Below are 21,275 nucleotides of genomic sequence, written 5' to 3'. Positions count from 1 at the left end.
TTAGATCCAGGTGGGAGGCGGGGATACGAGAAAAGGGCGAATCAGAAGGGAAACAGGCGACGGTGGCCGATAGTGGTCTTATCTCAAGCGACTGCGCTGCGCGCTGCGGCAGCGGTGCGCCTGCGCACTGTGCTGGTCTCCATGGCGGGGCCTCGGAGCCAAGACGAGGTTGAGTAGACTCGTTTTGAATTTTCTCCCCTCTGCTCCAGCACTTTGTGGACTTCCCTCCTCGCCCTGTAGGGCACTCGGCTGCGGCAGGACTGGGGGAGTCGGAGGTTTGGCAGAGCTGTCTGCGCCGACAGACCAGACGCTACCTCCCAACCCCCCTTTCTTCCTGCTGCCTCCTCCTCCCGTCACCTCCTGACCCGCCTGGTCCCCGAGCAACCGCCGGCCCCCGCCCCCTGCCGCAGCCGGGCTCTGGTGGCGCCTTCTGCTCCCTGCCTCGGGCCCTTTTCGGGACCCCACAGGACAAGGCCTGCTGCCCCTCGCCCGGGACGGGGGTCTGCGGGCCCCGGGAAGACAGGCTGGAGTTGGTGGAGGTTAGGGTCTTGAGGGTTGCTCAGCCCAAGGACGCGCCACCGCCGAGGAGGATTCGGACCCCCGGGCGGCTGTGCCCGGTGTGTGGTCCTATGCGCAGCCTCTGGCCCCGCTTTTTAGGGTTCTTTTTTTCTCTTTATGAGCGCCTTTGTATTTTTTTTTTTTTAAGAAAGAGAAAGGCATCCTCCCACACCTCCTACGCTTTTTGAGGTTTTTGTTTTTGTTTTTTGGTCTTAAAGTTACCCAAAGGCCTATGTCTTATTCTCAAATAGTCCTGAGAATTCTAGTGGAATTTAGTTTTTCTGAGGGAGGATGGATGGAGAGATATTATCCAAATCTCGTAGTCGCTTTTTAAGGCGTTCATCAGAAATACTCCAAGAGGGGGACCTCAAAAAACAGCAGTTTAGAGTCAGGCACAACTGGATTGCAAAATTTGTGGGCAAAGCGGTATGTGTGCAGGTGAAGATAACTAAAGCTTTCCTTTGTTACGGTGCTAAAAGATGTACTACGATTAAGTAGACACCTGATATTTGAATCAGCCATAGACTATCAGAAAGGATTCAAACAGTTATAAGCTAGAAATAATCTGTTGTTAGAGAGCAATGACAATGAAATTAATACTATTTTAAGTTTACTCACATTAGAATGCGGGCGGTAGAACCCGAATGCCTGGGTTTGAATTTTGCCTTAGCTATTTATTTTTTAACTTCTCTGTGCCACACCGTGGTCAACTGTGAGGTTAAGTACCACATAGTAAACGCCAACTATTATTACCAGTTTTCCTTTACGTGTCAGTTTAACTAGAAGCTTTGCCAACAGGAACAAGTAGGAAAGACAAGTCTCATGGTTAGACGAATAAAATGAGAAAACCTCTGTGCTCAGTGCCTAGAAAAGAACTGGGCTTGCCAATAGCAACAGTGGTCGTTTAACCATGTGATTCATTGTAACTGTGAGAATTGTATGCATTAGCTAGACCACCTGAACTTGAAACTGTGTTCATTGAAGACTTGCTGTTTAATCCACATTTTTTGGATTTGGTAGAAGTGAAAGAAATTTGACAGTTTCAGACATCATTCACCTTTAATCATAAGTGATTTTTGAGTTACAGGAGTAAGGTCTGAATGAAAATTCATAGAACCTGGAATAGATGTAATAGGTTCTTTTTCAGATAATTTTTAATTGATAATATATCATTGGTGAAAAATGTTTTTAAATGTGTTGTTAATAGATTAATTCATTTTTCTTATTAATTTGAAATCTATTAAAATAAGAAAATATACCTGATAATCAATACAGGTTGATCCTAATTTGAAAAGAAAAATATGATCAGTAAAATACAGAACCTAAATACGTGTTTAATAAGATAAACTTCAGTTTGCAAAGCAGAAGTGTTGAATTCACTGAAATACGTTTTTCATTAGAGAACTTTTGTTAAGGGAAACTTAGTTAACAAGTGTTCCAAGATAACCTGGACTTCTACTATGATGGCTTTTTTTCTAACGTGGCTTATGTGTTGTGTTTGGTATTCCCTCCATGTGATACCTACAATAGTTAGTACTTTTACCTTGCCTGTGTTTCTTAGAACGTTAACTTCAAGCTTTTGGTTCTAATGATTTCCTACATGATTTTGTTTACTTTGGTCCTTATGAAGACACATTATTATCCAGAGAACCACAGCATGGGAAATATGTTTCTCTTTAATATAGGTTTATTTTTTTTCCATATATGATGACATGGTGTGGTATGATATAAAGACTATACATGAGCTTTGGAGTCCTAATTGGCTTTTGGTGACTTTTTCCTACTTAGTTTTGAATCTGAACTCTAATGTTCTGTGATCTTAAGTTATTTGGCAGCTTTGATTTTCTTATCTATAAGTAGAGATAATAAGATCTACTTCAGAGTCATTGTGAGGATTAGATGAAATAATTTGTAAATCCCTCAAAGAGCAAAAAGATAAAAAGAGGTATGTATGTGCAGGGTAAGAAATGGGTAGAAACCAAGATTACAGGGAAGTTTATAGAGAGGACAAACCTTAGAGAAAAGAGATATTGTGAACACTGGCCTTAAAGTTTTTTCACTGAAAAAGGAAAAGTTAAAGTAGATTGTTTGTTGTTTATATGTATTTGCATACATTTAACATTTTGATGCTGATTTAACACACTATACTTTCTTAAACCCATCTTTTAAAAAATAAATTGTTCTACAACATATTTGTGAACTAGGAGTCTTGATTTAATTTTTGACACTGCTGATTCATAGCAATTTTGTATACATCATAAAAGGAGCATTGTATTGTTCATCCTAAAAGGTGAGGGAAATTTTATTTTCTAAAGTACTTTTGAGCAGTATTTTTAAATGTAATTAATAAGGTCAGACACTGATTTTAAATATAAGATTTCAATATCCTTTAAATCTTGAGACACTAGCCAAGATACCTAGAATTAAGAGATATTCTAAAAGTTTTCAAAAGTTTTCATCCTTCAATTATCCTGTTTGGGGATTTACTCTTAAATTATTGGTTTTAATGGAAAAATTTTACCATACGAAAGTCTATAGGGAAAACTCAACAAAATAATCAAATATTAAGGTAATTTTAAAAGAAATTATAGCTGAGAATTACCTCTAATGTTTTGAACAAATACATTTGCTGTTGAACAAAATCGAAACAGCAGTAGCCCCAGTATGGTCCACAGAAGCTTTGAGTAACTACAGTCTGAATAATGTCTTCCCCTCTGCCCCTTTGCCCTATAAATTAGAACATCGAACTTTTAATTTAACAGTTTCTTCCTAATCTTTGCTTTTGATATAAGGTAAAATCCACTTTTTAAAGTGTGATGTAAAACATTCTAGAAAGCAGTTTGCCGACAAAATTTGTCTTAGTGTATGTTATGAAGTCCAGTCATCATTAACTCTCTAGATGACATATTTAATACTTTCTCTTTTCTTTCTGTTCTCTTTGTCCAATCCCAATACTACGTACTTAAGACATATGCTTATCAAATTCCAGGATTTTGTAAGTGGAGTGTGGGGAGGGGGGCCCTTGTCACAAACTTCTGTGGCTCTGAAATATCTCCGATTAGTAAATATTTTCATTGTGGAGACAAATGCAATTTACTGTGGAGTTCTTTGTTTCTGTAATAATTATACAATGTGAAAGTTGAAACAAAGCCTTAGTCCAAATCCCTAATTTTAGGTAAGGAAACCAACACAGAGAAGTTAAGTAACCCCTGGACACACTTAGTCTTCCAGAAATAGTCTTTAGTTTACTTTAACTGTGTCAATTGGTGGTTCAACTATACCAGGCTAGTAATGGCTGTTTTATGGTAAAATCTGCATAACAAAGTCTAGTAGCTTTCTTTATGTGTAGAAAAATAAATATACATTGAATATATTCTCATTACAGAAAAAAATGCTGCTGTGAAGACATAATTACAGTTTTCACATAAATGAAGCACAGCTATCATAATTCAGTGCACCAAAAAGGAAGAACTTCAATGGAAAAGAGTGCATTTCTGGGGATAATAGAATGCTTGAGGCCTGAATTTAAACTGGAGCTGCTGCCTAAAGGTAATAATTGTATTTTTAACTAATTGAAGGTAATTAGCTGTATAAAAGTTAACTATTATCTACTACATAGTAATGAAAATGTCAAAATACGCTTTGTATGTAGGTACTTTGTTCTGTTTATGGTTACCAGTTGGAAAAGAACATTTTATACCTAGCTGTTTGATTTTAGTGTCTTCATTTTTTAAAACTTTACTTTGACATAGTTAATTGAAAGTTCGGGGTAATAATTTAGAGCATGTGCTGACATTGAGGTTAGATGGGAAAATTGGGTATTTTAAGTCACCCTACAGTTAGCAGGATTGAGGAGTATAATGCAGGTTGATGGAAGAATTAGGGGAGGAAGGAGTAATTCTTTTCACTTCATTCAAATTATTTTTTGTAAAGGATGTCTGTAACTTAAAAATGTACTTTTAATCTCCAGTTCAGCATCACTTTCGTCAACAGATGTTGAAACCCACTTTTCCATATAGTAACCACAAAAAACCTTGTTTATCCCGTAGTATAGACATACTGCATACTGAAAGGAAAAATTTGAGTTTTGTGTTCCCAGAAAGTAGTAGGAAAAGAAGTTATCTTTCTTCCATTGGCAAAATCCCAGTATGGGCAAAGCTCTGAAATGAGTGGTTTATGTGCAGCAGTCTTGCTGTGTTACCACCCAACCCTGTCGCTAGTGCACTTCCCCAGGGCATTCCTCCTGCCCTCCCTCTTCACTGCAGCATCTAAGCTCAGGCCTACTGAATCCCTTTTGAGTACTCTGAGCCTCAAGTGTACTTGCTTTCTCACCTCCAAATTAAACTTCTCAAAGTAGCTCTTTTTAACTCATCTTAAAGGAAAAAAGCTATCCTTATATAAATTTACACAGATTTGTTAATGACTGACAGTCTCTTGAGAGTTTTTTTTTCTTTTTAAGAGAAAATGCTTATTAACGGCAATGAAAATTTCACTGATAAAGTTTCAGACAGGATAAGAGAAAGTAAGTAAAATGAAAAAAATTTAGATCAGTAGCGGTAATTTGTAATGGAATCAGGGCACCTGTTAGGAAACTGAGAGCAAGTTTTTATAATTTTTTCCCCTAAGCTGTTTTCACTTTTTACCTCTCCATCCCAAGATCCCTTTTAGGTCTGTCTACAGAATGTTTTCTCAGTGGCTGCAATTCTGCGTAGTTAGAACTCCAGCTTTTTCATGGGGTCAGGGATCTGTAGATTGCTTGCAGGTGTGCTTTTCTGTGTTAGGGACTGCCTGTAATAAATCTCAACCTGGAAGAGTAGAGAACAAAAATGAACAAAGAATTTCTTTTAGCATCTTTAATTTGTTAAGCTATCCAAAAACAAACAAACAAAACAAAACTTAAAAGCCATGACTAATGAAGGAAGGAGGGAGCTTTGTTACCTTGAAAGAGTTCCTATTGTAATAGTAAAGAGTGAATTTTGGAATGTTCTTGCTCAGCCACCTAGTATATTTGTCATCTTTGGAAAGTTACTTAATTGCCTGAGTCTTATTTCCTTATATGTAAATTGGAGCAAGTAACTGAAGTACAGGTTTGTTATATTAAATGGATTAAATAAAGCGACATATATAAAACACTGAGCATAGTGCTTTACTATGATAAGTGCTCAATAAGTGAATGATAACCTTATAACCTTGAGCAGTGAGCCTGTTTCCTTTTCTGTAAAATATTGATAATAGGTCCTAGAATAGCAGTGTTAATAATTCTAGTTAGTAATTATTAAGTATAATAAGCACTCAGTGAACATTATTTTGTAGCTATGATAAATAACATTTATAATCTTCATATATTTCATCATAATAGTGCTTATATTTAAAAAACAAAATTAGGCATTATGCTGTACACCAGAAATGGACACATTGTAGCTGACTATATAAACTTCAATTTAAAAAATCGTATATTAAAAAAATTTAAAAGTCTCAAAAATATTTGTAATCTTAATATCATCATGTTTAGATAGCATTTCAATATATTTTACTATAAAAAATTAAATTGTATCCTATTTTTAAATTTATTGAAGTGTAGTCAGTTTACAATGTATCGATTTCTGGTGTACAGCATAATGCTTCAGTCATACATATACATGCATATATTTGTTTTCATATTCTTTTTCATTATAGGTTTCTACAAGAATTGAATATGGTTTCCTGTGCTATAAAGAAGAAATTTGTTTACTTTATATAGCAGTTGATATCTACAAATCTTGAACTCCCAGTTTAAATTGTATTCTTGACAACAGTTATTTCAGTTTTAGTAAGTCCCTCAGTAGGATTTTATTTTCAGTTGGATCTAACTTTGTAGAAGTTTTCTCTTTGAATAGAGGTTTTTAAAAATTTTTATACTCAGTCTACATTAGAAGTTAGTCAATAAACAATAGTTAAATGAATTTTTAAAGTCATCAGAATAATCAACTATTAGAAACATAAAATCTTAGAACTGATGGGATCTTTAAAGAACCAGGAATTTAAGTTTAGAGAAGTTAATAATTTGGGGATTTTCATCAAATCTAGGCTGAGCCCTTGTTCTTTCTCTACTATATTTATCAGATGTGTGAATTTTTAAACCAGACAGTAATACTGAAATAGAGCCGTAGTCATCTAAAATGTAAATTTTTTTTCTTACAATTTTTCATTTTTTTCAAAGACAGTATATTTAGAAGCTTTATACTAAGCCCAGGTAAGTTTTGATTACATCAGTGAAATGACTGGTGTTTTTTGCTCTTAAGAACCAAAGGATTTATTTATAAATAGGTGAAATTTTGACCTTAGTTTGCATTATTATAGGTAGTAAAAATAATTTATTGAGCACTGACTTGTACTAGGAACTGCACCGAGCCTTTTGCATACATTATTTTATTTGACCTTTATAACAACTGTATGAGGTAGATGCAGTATCACGGCCAATTTGCAGAGGAGAAAACTAAAGCTTGAAGTAATTAACTAATTTGACAAGTAAGTATAAAGCTGAAATTCAAACCCATACCATATGACTACAGAACACTGTCTTCAAGTATTTTATACAATTTTACTGATAACCTTCTCAGCTTGTATTTTAAAAGATGACGAAAAAATAGTATGTTTTCATGTCCACCCTATCTCCAACATTGTCCCAAGTATGGTAACCTAACCAAAAATTTGAAGTTAATTTTGAAGTTCGTATACTATGATTTGTTATTGGCTTTAGTAGTGTCTGTAAGACAGTGTGATTGCTTTTTTCTTTTTTTAACTAAAGATTTTTTTTTTTTAAGAAAGTTTTAGGTTTACAGGAAAATTGAGCAGGTAGTACAAAGATTTCTTCCTTCCTTTCTTTCATATTCCTTCCCCTAACTTCATACCACTCCCTCCTAGCACATAGCTTTCCCTATTATTAACATTTTGCCTTAGTATGGTACATTTTCTTAAAGTTAGTGAACCAATATTGATACATTTTTATGAACAGGAAGTCCATGGTTTACATTAAGGTTCACACTTTGTGTTGTACTGTTTTATGAATTTTGACAAATCATGTCATGTATCCACCTTTACAGTATCATAAAGCATTATTTCATCACCATAAAAATCTCCCATGCTTCATCTATATGAACTCCTACATCCCAACTGGCAACTCTGGCAACTACTGATCTTGTCTGTAGTTTTGCCTTTTCAAGAATGCCATGTATTTAGAATTATACAGTATGCAGCCTTTCAGAGTGGCTTTTTTCACTTATCGGTATACATTTAAGGTTTCTTCATGTCTATGTGTGGCTTGATAGACTATTTCTTTTAAATCACTGAACAATAATTCATTATATGAATATACCAGAGTTTACCCTTTTACTTATTGAAGGACATATTGGTTGCTTCTAAGTTTCAGCAATCATGAATAAAGCTGTTATAACTACCCAGGTACAGGTTTTTGTGGAACATAAATTTTCAACTCATTTGGGTAAAGGCCTAATAGTACAGTTGCTGGATTGTATGGTATGCCTATAGTTAACTTTGTAAAAGACTGTCGAACTATCTTCCAAAGTGGCTGTACTGTTTTATATTCCAGGCATCAATGAGTGAAAGTTCCTATTGTTCCACATTTTTGCCAGTATTTAATAAATTTTTAAAAAAATATTAGTCATAGTAATAGGTGTGTTATGATATTTCATTGACGATTTATTTTGCAATTTCCTAATGACATATAATGTTCAGCATCTTTTCGTACACATAATTGCCATGTGAATAACTTCTTTGGTGAAGTGTATCTTCAGGTCTTTTGACCATTTAAAAAATTTTTAAATTGGGTTTTCTTTTTCTTGAATTTAAAGAGTTCTTTGCATATTTTGGATACAAATCCTTTATCAGATACATATTTTATAACTACTTTCTCCCAGTTTGTGGCTTTTCTTCTCATTCTCTTGATACTGTCTTTTGCAGAGCAGAAGTTTTTAATTTTAATGAAGTCCAGCTTATCAATTATTTCTTTCATGGATCATACTTTTGGTATTATACCTAAAACATCATTACTATACTCAAAGTCATCTAGGCTTTCTCCTATGTTATCTTCTAGGAGTTTTATAGTTTTGCATCTTACGTTTAGGTCTTTGATCCATTCTGAGTTAATTTTTTTGAAGGATGTAAGGTATGTATCTAGATTATTATTATTTTTTTGCATATGGATGTATGTTTTTTCCAGCAACACTTGTTAAAAAGACTGTCCTCTATGGGATATATGGGCATATATGCTTTTATTTCTCCCAGGTAAATACATAAAATGGAATGGCTGTGCCATATGGTAGGTACATGTTTAACTTTTTAGAAAACTGCCAAAGTGATTCTCAAAAGAGCATATACTGTTTACATTACCGTCAGTAATACGTGAGAGTTCCAATTGCTCCATGTCCTCAGGAACATTTTATACAATATCTTTTTAATTCTTTTTATTTTATTTCTTTAATTGAAGTACAGTTTGTTTACAATGTTTATGTCTTTTTAATTCTAATTTTTATAATAAATGTATAGTGGTATCTCATTGTGGTTTTAACTTTCATTTCCCTAATGACTAATGCTGTTCAGCATCTTTTCATGTGCTTATTTGCTAGCTGCATATCTTTTTTTTTTTAACCACCTTCACCCATTTCTTCCATCTTCAACCTCTTGCATCTGGGAACTGACTAGTCTATTCTCTGTATTGGTGAGCTTTTGTTTTGTTTTTTTTTAGATTCCAGATATGAGAAAGATCATATGGTATTTGTCTTTCTCTAGCTCTCTAGCTAACTGCTTGTTTTCTGTAGTGAAAGGTTTATTAAAATATTTTGCCTACTTTTTATTGGGTTGTCTTATAATTGAGTTGAAAAAGTTCTTTGCAGAGCTGGAACCCAGAGAAGATTTCTTTCCCAGGTATATGTTGCAAATGTTTTCTCCCAAATCTGTGATAAGCAGAAGTTTTTAATTTTTGTGCAGTCCAATTTGCAGACTTTATCTTTTATATTTTGTGCTTTTTTGTGTCGTGTTTAAGACAGCTTTGCCAAACCCAAGATCACAAAGAGTTTTCTCCTGTTTTCTCCCCTATATATTCCTAGTGTATAGGAATGGAACTGAGTTTTGCATATTGATCTTGTATCCTATGTAACTGTTGAATTTCTAAGTTAATTCTACTAGTTTTTTATGGATTCTTCAGGATTTTCTATATGTAAAACCATGTCATCTGTGAATAGAGATGAGGATACAATTATTCTAAGTATTCTTTCATAATCCTTTGGATTTCTGGTAGTAATGTCTTTATTTTCATTTCTGATTTTAGTTATTTGTGTTTTCTCTCTTTTTTTAATTGTCAGTCTAGCTAAAGGTTTGTCAGTTACACCAATCTTTTCAAAGAACCAAGTCTTAGATTCCATAATTCTGTTGTTTTCTATTCCTAATTTTGCTTATCTCCCGGCTACTCTTTATTATTTTCTTTCTTCTTCTAGATTTCAGTTTAGTTTGCTCTTTTTTTTAAGGTGTAAAATCAGGTTATTATTTTGAGGGTTTTTTTTTTTAAAGGCATTATTGCTCTAAATATCCCTCTGAGCACTGCTTTTCCTGCATCCTATAAGTTTGGATATACTGCGGTTATCTGTCATCACCCACTTCTGAGTTACTGATTTTATTTAGTTCTCCAGTATTTTATTTCTATCCTTAAACACACGTACACAAAATTATAATAGTGTTATTATTAGTTACACAGAAGTGTTTGTTTAGGTTTTTCATAGTGTTATTTATTTGCTTACCATTTTTCTAGCATCTCAGGACTTCCTTCTGGTATCATTTTTGTTTTCTATGTGCTTTAGAAATTGCTTTCATGTAACGTCTATTCATTGTAAACCCTCAATTTTTTTAAATCTTAAAAATGTCTTTCACCTTTTGTAAAAAAATAACTTTCAGCATATACAATTATATACTGAAAGTTACTTTTTAAATTATTCCTCCAGCTTCTACTGCCACAGTTGTTATTGAATAGTCTGATGTATATCTAATGTTAATACTCCACAGGTGATCTCTCTTTAGCTGCATTTTAGATTTTCTCTTTCCTTTTTAGAATTTTGTACATCAGGTATAGATTTCTTTTGATGTATCTGAGTACATTTTTTGCTTCCTTTATCTGTAGATTCATGTCTTCAGTTTTGAGAAATGGTCAGCCATTATTTCTTCAAATACTGTCTCTCATTCATTTTTCTATCCTTCTGAGTCTCCAGTTATAGGTATGCTATACTTTCTTATTCTGTTTTTCCTAGTTTTAAGTCTCTTCTTTATTTTTTTATATTCTGTTTTTCCTATGATGCATTCTGGGTTATTTAAAAAAATCTATCTTCCAATTTAGTAACTCTTCCTTCTGCACCTAATCTTCTATTTAATTTATCTTCCGAGTTTTTAATTTCAGCAATTATATTTTTTCATTTCTGAAAGCTGTATTTAGTTCTCTTTCAGATTAAACTTTTGATAGTCTCTTGTTGCTTGCTTATTCCTGTGATTCATTGTTTTATTTCTTTGAATATTAGTTATTTTTTATTCAGTATTACATGGTTCCAATACTGAAGTCTTTATTGGGTATCTAAATCTACTGACTTTTTTTATGATGGCTTATTTCCTTTTGTTTTTGGCACTCTTCATTTGTAAGCTTGTATTTGATTGAGCTTAATGTGAAAGGAAAACAAACCCTTAATTGGGCTGGTGTTCCTCCAAATAATAGCTTCATTTGTTCTTACCAGAAGCCAGACTACACTACTGGCCCAGGACCTTTCAGGTTCCTACTCATATTTTGGGAATTCTCCTGCCCTAATTATCCAGGCCCATTTCCCAGTCACAAAACCTAGGTATTAGCACTGCCGTTGGGGAAATTTTCCTATTTGCTTGTGCTCATCACTTAGGTTGGTTTTTATTTTTAAATTTTTTTTTAATTGAAGTACAGTCCATTACAGTGTGTCAGTTTCTGGTGTACAGCATAATGTCCCAGTCATGCATATGCAGACATATATTTGATCACTGAGGTTTTAGATCACAGCTGTTGCATTTTTTTGGGAGGGAGGAGGCCATAGAGGAGGTCACGGAGTGGCCTCTGATTTTTGTTCTTTCTATAGCAGCTCCCAGCCACAAAATAAAGATTTTGTTTTATATCAACTTTCTATTTTTTGTCTCTAGCAAGAGAGCCTTCTACATATTGCCATTAGTGAACTTTATTTTTTAAACTCCTTCTAAATGATATTAAGTAATATACATATAGTGTAAAAAATTCAAAACAGTAGTGAAAGTTATAAAATTACTCTTTTATAGCCCTAGAGGTAACTACAGGTTTTTGGAATTTTTGTAATACATTAAATTAGAGTAAAAGTGATAACTTAAAATCTTAAAAGAAAAGCAACTTTAAGATATTTTATAGTTATATATTAAAAATAAGATTAATTGCATAGCCTATTATAATTTATATTTAAGTAGAATTATTTATAATACTAAAAAATATAAAATAGCAAATAGATTTTATGAAACCTTATAGGTTAATTTTACAAATGTATGTGCTTTTTTGGGGGAGGGGAGTGAAGTAATTAGGTTTATTTATTTTATATTATAAAGTTTTCAGTGGTATTCTTTACCAATTTCATTTTTACTTTAATTTTGAGACATAAAACATCTCAAAACTCTTTAGATCATGCAGAACCCAATTATCAGTATAAAATACTGGGCCAGGGTTTTTAATCTCAGGACCATTGACATCTTAATGTGGGGCCTATCCTGTGTGTAAAAATGTTAAGTGCTTTAGTTGATCAGACATTTAAACTTTTTCAGCTATTAAATAATAGAAGAAAATGGAACTGAATATGATATCAGCATGGAACAGTCTATTGATTCACTAAGAGTCAACCATAATGATTCTGAAGAGTCAAAAACAGATTCTCAAGTATTTCAGGTAGGGATTCAACTGGGAACTTTTTTCCATTCTAAGGGAAAACGACATGCCATTTAAAAATTTTTTATGCTTAAGTAGTGTTATATTTAATGTATTCAAGAATTTAATTTTCCACATTTCTTTCATTATTTAATTTTATAGAGCTTTTACTTAAAGTAATGTATTCATAAAAGTGTATATACAAAGAAAAATCTGTATGTTGAATCTATGTATTTCATCATTTCAGATTTCATTCCCGTGGAGATTTTGAAATAAATTGTTTAAAAATCAACAATTTCACTTAAGAAGTTCTTTCTGTCTGTATCAGTCTATGAATTGGTAACTTTTGCAAAATGTAAAGTGAATAACTGAAAAATGAATGTTTCCATTTTATTATAGACATTCTATTTTTAAAATTGTAACATTATATTTTACAAACACCCAAGTGTTTTTTTTTTCCTTTGCAAAAGCACCTAACCTGTATGGATTCCAAGGATGCTTCCATTGGACAAAATGGTTCTCCTAGAGTTTTACCCATCACCACTCATGAAGCAGATAATTCACTCACATCACGGAATATACCAGGGCCCCTGACTCAGACACAGACTCTTTCTGCAGAGCAATTTCACCTAGTGGACCAAAATGGGCAACCTATTCAATATGAGCTTCAGTCATTGGGGGATTCTAATGCACAAATGGTGAGTAGATTTTTTAAATAACCAGTTTTATGCTATTTAGCAAACTGTATTAGTCTTACTAGATGACTTTAATTTCATGACACAATTGACTCACATTGCTTTGAAAATACTATTTCCATGACATTCATTTTTAAGTTTTATAAAGATTTTAAAAGATTTCCGCTCAGGGCTTCAAGTAGTACTTGAAACCGATACATTCCAGCCACTGTAGGCAAACTGGTGCTTTGAGATCAGCTGGAAATGCATCATAATCTGTAACTAGTGCTAAAGTGCCAGGGCTTACATACAACTTACAATTACTGTTTGTATATACATTTCACTGAACTCAAGGTTACAACATCTCATTTACTGATTTGCATACCACATGCTGGGGTGTGCTTTCTTGAAGAAAAAGAATGTAATGGAAGTACCAGTGGAATACTGGAAATTAGACATACCTATCTACCTACAAGGATCAGTAAGGGTATGTGTGATGTGAATAACCATGCATAAAGTTGAAAATGCTGCTTTAAACTGTTTTAAAGTTGGTCAGAAGTATTTATGACCAAGTTTGTAGTGTGAATAGAAGAGATGAAAGATGATTTTGATTAAAACTATTGAGAAAAATTTCTAAATTGTTCTTTGATTAATAATACACTTACATCAGTAATAATGTGAAGAACAATTTATCTCTCTTGTTTGCCTATATTTTCCAAATTTTCTACAATGAATATTAATTCAATAGTAAAAATTATTTTAAAAATCATAACTTCAGTTATAAATTATACCATAAATAGGCAGTCACTTAACCTAAAATTAATCCTTGTTTTGATTTCTAGTCTAGAGCATTCTAAAATTAATCTGTGTTCTTTTGCTCCCTTATAAACCAGCTAAATTTTGGGGTTGAGAGTAATTGGTTGAAAGGTGGCTAATTGTAGACAACGTTTTTTGTATGTTCAGACTCAGAGTATTTCTGGGCTTACTTCAGGACTGAAGTGCAAAGCAATGGTAAGCTTCTCTAACCATACTGCATCACCAGCAGGGATTAATATGCAATGAGTAATCTGAATGTGGACTAACTCATTTTAATACTTCATGCCCAGAATGAAATACTTATGTAATTTCCCCTGTTATCTGAGGTTTATTCTTGTTTCTGTCTTAACATTTAGAAAGTCTGTATGTTCCATTGGAAGGATGAAAGGATCTAAATGTGTGAAGGGTTATCATTTTACACATGATGCTTTTCTGAAAAGCACATTAAAGTTGTTTGCATCTGAAACAAGTTAGAGTTCCCAGTCTCTTTGTAATTGTATTAAACTTTCTGTATAAAGTGACTATAAAGGTGATTTTACATTGCTTGGGGTAGGAGATGATACAGAAGGTTATTTGAAACTATGAAGTAGTAATCATGTGGCATGAGCATGGAAATAAATGTAAGGAACATGGAGTGTAAGAAGGTATTGTCTCCAAAGAACCAAAGATCAAAAGTGGTTAAAAGGAGACAGACTCTTGGGTTTGAATTTCAGCTCAGGACTATATAGCTTATGTGAGTATTGTAACCAGTGTGTGACAATTTCTTTGTGTATTAAATGTATATAATTTGTATACATATGATGGGAATTAAATAGGGTAATACATGTGAAGTCCTGCTATACAGTATGCACTCAACAAATTTAAGCAGTTTTATCATCAGAGTTTAGTTATTTTTTCATGTTGAATTGTTAAGAGGTATGGCAAGATACTTTTATCTCAAGAAACTTGGTAAACACTAGGGGAGGGAAACAATTTCTACTCTTAATTTCTGAGAAATATTTATGATTACATTTAAAACATTGTACATTTCTGAGAGTTTTTGTTTGTTTGTTTTTAATCCGAATTTAAAGTTTTTCAAAGACTCTTAAAAGTAAGAATGTCACCGTCTCTCTCAGGCCATCAGCAAAGTTTTCACGTTTTACATAGCAAAAGGGGAGTCTGAGAAAGTGGGTTGGAATGGTTAAGTAGAGTTACTTGCACTAGAGAAAACTGAGGACAGCGGATTTCAGGTAAAACAGTAAAACTCAGTAGGAGAGCAGTATGTTAGGTGATAAAGTTTTAAGGTGTCCAAAAAGTCTAGAAATACAGGCTAAACTTATTTTTGAATAATATGTTAGTTGTATTTTTAAATGATAGGCTTAAAATGTTTTTCTTCAAGTTCAGACCCCTATTTAGTTGACATGCCTCTGAATTTGAGGCAGTGGATTCATTTGTTAAACTGGAAAAAAAAAAGGAAATAGTAAATATACAATTTCCCTATGTTTTCTGACTTTTGGAGCACTCTTTCGTATTCCTTATGGACCAAGACAGGGTATATAAAACTGCAGTTATAAAAATAAATCTTGTTTAATTAGACATCTAACAAGTTACTGTTTTTAAATGAAAATGACTTAAAATATGAGATAAATAATTACCACACAAATAGGTCAAACATGTGTGGATAATATAGTAAGTAGAAAATAGTAAATGTATTTAGTCCCGTAAGAGACTTGTTCAGATTACTAAATAATTAGACCTCACACCCATGTATGATTAAGACCATAGGTAGTTAAGGTCATAGGATATAGGGACAAATTGCCTGTTTTGAATCCTAGTTTTATCACTTATCAAGTGTGAGACTGTGGGAAAAAAATTTTGTGTACCTCAGTGTTTTCATCTGTAACAGGAGAAAAATAATAGTTTCTACTGTAGAGTTAGGCATGTCTAATAATTTTCTAAGTAATGATTTTGTTGAATCATTATGAACTTATGCATTTGGTTTTTTTTTAAATGCTTCCAAGATGATTGTTGCCAGCCCATCAGAAAATGGACAGGTGCTGCGTGTAATTCCATCTACCCAGACAGGATTGACCCAAGTGATTATACCTCAGGGGCAGCTTGTGGATGTCAGTAGTCCTCAGGGTGAGTAATAATGGGATTTAGGGGATTTGAGAATGTTTTAAAGAAGAAGTATATATATATTTCAGAAAATCACCTCATGAAAGTTAATGCTAAAATTGATCTCTTTGGGTAAGATTGTGAACTGAATAATTAGGAAAAGTTTCTTAGCCCAAATAAATTTCAAGTTCATTTTTCAACTCCTGTCTAGGTTAGCTGTCTATTTCATTTTGGAATTCTATGAAGCTGGTTGACTCTTGCTTCCTCCCAAATGACCAGTGAGCATAAAATAAATTCTTCTTAATTTTAATAACAGTAATAATGACAGCAACAATAGCAAGAATATAGTGCTAATAGCTACTGGAGAAAGGGTTACATTTGTATTTTTATCAGTATTGTTGTTAGACATGTGACATTACTTTTTATTTAACTATTCTTATCCTCTTTGCTCTTTTCCTCTTTACTTTTGTTCCTTCAGATTTAGAAAGACTCATAGGCTCTATTTTATTTTATTTTATTCTTTCCTTAACTACTTGAACATATCCCTGTTAGTATCCCTATTTCGTCTTTTTACTTTCCTTCCTTTTCTATCTATTTGAATCTCTTTTCTAACATCATAGCTACACTGTTGTCGTTTTTCATAGAAAATGACTTAGAATAGATGTTCTTTAGTGTTATGATTCTTTGTCATTGATAACAGTTGTTAAAACTTAAGGAAAAAGACATAGTTTGCAGAAAACATTATAAACATGATATAGAAACCAAAAAGAGTTTTACATTTTCCTATTATATTTGAAACTCTTAATATAACATTTATTTCTGCTAGTTTTATATCTTAGCTGTTCAATATAAGTTCCAAAACTTAATTACAAGTAGTTTAGTAATTAGTATTACAGTTTAAAAGTAAACAAGTTTATCAGAGAAATTCTGAATAAGGCATTATAAGTTTGTTATCTCTAGCTTCAGAGCATATCTTCCCTTTCCTATTTAAAATATGTGAGTTCCAGTTAATTACATTCTCATGGTCATTTTCAAGATACTGATGTTGCTTTGTTGTTATTGTTGTTAAGATGTCTCTGAAGAGAAACCCAGTGATAGAAACTTACCAGCTGTAAGAGTGGATGCTCTAGCAGACAATAACAGTGGTTACGTTCTTCATCCACAAGCATCCCTCACATTGTCCAAAAAGACGGTGACCAGGTGAGTCAGTGGGAAAGAGGAACTCATCTTCTGCTATCACTATGGAAATCTCTATTTAAATTAATATATTTAAAGCTGGCTGACTCTAGAAAAGATCAGAAATTCAGGAAATGGCGTAAACTATCATCAAATACGTCCCTAATTATTTTAATAGCATCTTGGCAGCAGGGAAGCTACTTTAGAAGCTATAAATGGCCAAGGTGCTGTTCTTCCTCAGGGATACTTGCCTGCTATCTTTTGAAGCAATCTGAAGATATCTGGCACTAATGGAGTTTTTAAAATAAAGAAACATACATTCTAGTTCCTAAAATTTTTAATTTTTCATCATATATTTATGCACTTAACTCATTTGTGGTTAAGTGTTTAAAATGTTTTTTGTTAATGTCTGTTTTTTTTGCCTTAAAATAACACTTTATAATAATTTAAGGAAATACAGACATGTGTTTTGTATTATTTGTATTCTTTTAATTTTCTATGAAAATATTTTAAAGTTAACACAGTATTTGTGACATTTAATCTTATAAATTGATAAAATAACCTGTTAACAGGTCACCTCAAGATGGTTTATTAGTGCATTTTTTGGTAAATAAAAAATAATTCTATAATGAGAAGAACACAAAATAAGCTCTGAGAGAGACATATAAAACACTTGAATTTGTTGAGACTAGGTATTTGGAAGAACAAACTTAGGCCTTTGCTTTAGCAATTGATAAAATAGTAGTAATTGAGTGCTCGCTTCTGGAGCACATATACTAAAATAGTAGTGATTGAAAAAAATCATAATTACAGTAATTAGTCCAACCTGTCATTATTATCATAGTTTCTAATTTATGACCTTGATGTTGTCTTTGACAGCGGTGAAGAGGATAAAGCAATTGAATGCTATGTGTGTGTATAACTTACATATTTTTATATTCCCCTCCATCTCATCCTGTCCCAGAATGCTTGAAGAACCCTTTTTGGCTCCACTTCAGCCACTTTCTTCTAATACACCTATCTGGGCCTGTCGTCTTAGGAGCTGTGAGGTGAGTTAAAATAATCCTTACAGAAATTTGCATAATTGATTATAACTACAGTTCATCTCAAAATGTCCATTTTGAGTAGAAGTTATATCTGTAATATTTTGTTCATGTTTGTGCTCTTATCTATTGTTTTATTCCTTACAGATTGTACTCTCTGTTAAAGCAGATTTCATGTAAATCTCTTCACATTTCACTACCATTTCTTCCCTGGCCATCTCTTTTCCCTTGTCTTCCATGAAGCTTCACTATCATATTTCTCTGCTTTTTGTCTTTTGATCTTCCTTCTCTTTCTTTGCTTGCACTTGTTTCTTTTCATATTCTCAGTGGAAATCTTCAAGATTCACCATTTGACCTTGTCCTATTTCTCTATATTTTATCCCTTGAAGAGCTTATCAATTTTGTTGACTTTCAACTCTCACTTGTATAAAAATGATTCCCAAATCTATATCACCAGTTCTTTAATTCTGCCCTTGTTCTTGTCTGAGATCTCAAGCTGCTTACTAGAAACTTTACTTGGATTTCATCTCAAATTCACCATATCCTAATCAGAAATTATCTACCATACCACAACTAGCTCTTCTTCCTAAAGTCCTTGTCTGTGTAATGACAAATACCATTTCCTTAGATAGAAAGTTTTAAACTAATTTCTTCCTTTCCCGTATTCAGGTAGTCACCTGATTCTTTTAGTGTTGCCTTTAAAGTCTCTTTTTTGGCTGGGATGCCAGGGGAGTCTCTTCCACAGATCTTTGTTTTCTTAAACTCAGTTACATTAACAGCCTTCCTGTTAATTTCTTTGACTCTTCTATTTCTTTTTCTTTTTTTTTCTTTTGCAGTGGGGAGGTAGTTAGGTTTATTTATTTATTTGATTTTTCACTGGAGGTACTAGGGATTGAACCCAGTACCTCAGGCATGCTAGGCGTGCGCTCTACCTCTTGAGCTATACCCTCCCCCCGACTCTTCTATTTCTAATCCTTACTGTGCAGTTTTCTAAAGCTACTTATCTTTAAATATTACTTTCTTTGTGTCTTCTGACTGCTTAATAAAAAGTTCAGTGTTATTTTTTTTCTACATTTAGCCACTTGTTGCTAGTGTTCAAGGTCTTCATAACCTGGTATCACCTTATCTTGTCCTATTTATTTCCTACTTTTCTCCAACTCATCTTTCATTTTTGTTAGTCTTCCTACTTTCTACAGAAACTGCAGAATCTTCCTTAATCTCCTCCTTCACTTGTTTTTATTTCTACTTCCTAATATATTTTTTTTTCTTCTACTTACCTTTCTAACTTCTGTTCTTCAAATCCCAGTGCAAGTCCTGTATATCTTTTCTGTAATAATCTAATGATTACTTTAGCTTTTACCAATTTATCTCTTTCAAGTCTTTGATACTTGTTATCATTACCATTCTTAATTATTGGCTTCCTTGGTGGTTCATTATTACATTGCATTTAGACTATATACTTTTTGAAGAAAGGTACCATATAACTATACATGGTAATGAGTATTTAATTATTAAGATGGTTCATTGTTTTAAACAAACCTGAAAACATAGGAAGGAGAAGGATTACTTCAGTTTTAATATTTTGGGAAAATTTCTAATAATAAAGTCTAATGATGTATTACATTTGTTAGGACATTGTCACTGTTGTTGCTTTTCTAAGTCATATATATGTATGATAGTATAGATAGTAAGTTTTTTCCCCCTTACACTCTTTGTTAGTCATGGTTTTTCAGTGATTTCCTGAAGTTACTGTTCTTGTTTGATGAGGTTTTTAAAATCATTGTTATAAACTTCATGGAATGCTATGGACATTAAAGCATTAGCAGTTACGTGGCCAGATTACCTTATTTTACACCATAGTACATTGTGTGGCTTATCTCACATCATACATCTTATAAGAGGTTAATTAAAACTGTCCAACAGACTGAATTGTCTCGAACAGTGAAGGATTTTTTTTTTCTTCAAGCTGTATCAATAGTGAACAATGTTTTTGGTTAATGGCTGAAAAAATACTTTCTGTATTTTACTTCAAGATATTAGTTAGTAGTCCTTTTAACTTTTTGAATTTCCATTTAATGTTGTTTTTCTTATAGGCACTTTTTAGATTTGACCAAAATATATTAGTTGGACAAATTTAAATACTGTATTAAACTTTTATCTCCTGATAATAGGTCTGATTATATTGTACTAATTCTGGTTTTTTCCTTTCATCGACAACATTTTATACTCTATTCATTTTATTTGTTAAAAGAATGTTATAGCTAGACTTTATGATCCTACTTTTGTTTGTAGGGGATATTTTGATGAAGAAATATCTAGGCATTTTTGTGATTTTTAGAAGAAATTACAGATAAAATGTATTGTTTGGCGTCAGATTGTCTCTTTTTATCATGGCCCAAAGTAGTGCTACAGCAGTATGTTGATACCTTCCTTTTGTTAAATGTATTCTTGCAAAGTGAAGTATTTAGTCTGACTGGGAGGAACAAGGTCCCTATTCTCACATCTCTGCTCTTACTCTCTGTAAGGGGGAAACATACATGGAGTCAATTCTAGGTCTATATGCATTTCAGTGTAAGAGATCACAGTTAACAGATTTTCTCTGTTCATATAGAAAAAAGCTTTTCTTCTAGTTTAGGGATACTCACAAGGTTGCGGGTAGATAATATCAGTTTACTTACATGATTCATTTATACCTTGCCTTGTTTCAGGAGGAATTTAAGACAGCTTACAAAAATACATAAAATATATTATTAGCAAGGTGGAAGTTAAAAGTGGGAGCTAAAGAATAAAGAAAAACGAGAATGGAACCATAAAATGGAAGTAAGAAATGTGTATCTTCATGAATTATGTGTGTGTGTGTTTCTGTATTCCCCCACACACATCTATAATCTAACATCTAAATTTCAAAAGGGGAAACATACTTAGTTACTAAGTTCTGCATCATTACGTAAAAGTAATTATGCTAATTTC

The 21,275-nt window shown here is 32.9% G+C and overlaps 1 protein-coding gene across 13 annotated transcripts in view; it reads left to right on the top strand.

The window, feature by feature from the left end:
• CARF (calcium responsive transcription factor) overlaps positions 1-21,275 on the top strand; it is a 61,301-nt gene that overhangs the window by 999 nt on the left and 39,027 nt on the right. For 5 of the 13 annotated variants that reach the window (XR_012072789.1, XR_004189965.2, XR_004189963.2 and 2 more), the window contains exons 1-7: positions 120-168; positions 3,944-4,107; positions 12,400-12,520; positions 12,970-13,197; positions 15,990-16,110; positions 17,157-17,286; positions 18,227-18,311. Coding sequence is in view for 9 of the 13 variants with exons in the window: in XM_031678136.2 (XP_031533996.1) it covers positions 12,443-12,520; positions 12,970-13,197; positions 15,990-16,110; positions 17,157-17,286; positions 18,227-18,311 (642 nt within the window). In the remaining 4 variants the exon portion in view is untranslated. Of the gene's footprint in view, positions 1-119; positions 169-795; positions 997-3,943; positions 4,108-6,234; positions 6,368-6,953; positions 7,066-12,399; positions 12,521-12,969; positions 13,198-15,989; positions 16,111-16,297; positions 16,365-17,156; positions 17,287-18,226; positions 18,312-21,012; positions 21,126-21,275 lie in introns of those variants that run through there. The other 8 variants (XM_072961429.1, XM_031678133.2, XM_031678134.2 and 5 more) reach the window with 8 other exon arrangements.

Source organism: Vicugna pacos, chromosome 5, assembly GCF_048564905.1.
Source record: "Vicugna pacos chromosome 5, VicPac4, whole genome shotgun sequence".
Lineage (NCBI taxonomy): Eukaryota > Metazoa > Chordata > Mammalia > Artiodactyla > Camelidae > Vicugna > Vicugna pacos.
The sequence above is the reverse complement of the archived record's forward strand: the minus strand, read 5'-3'. Positions and strand labels throughout refer to the sequence as shown.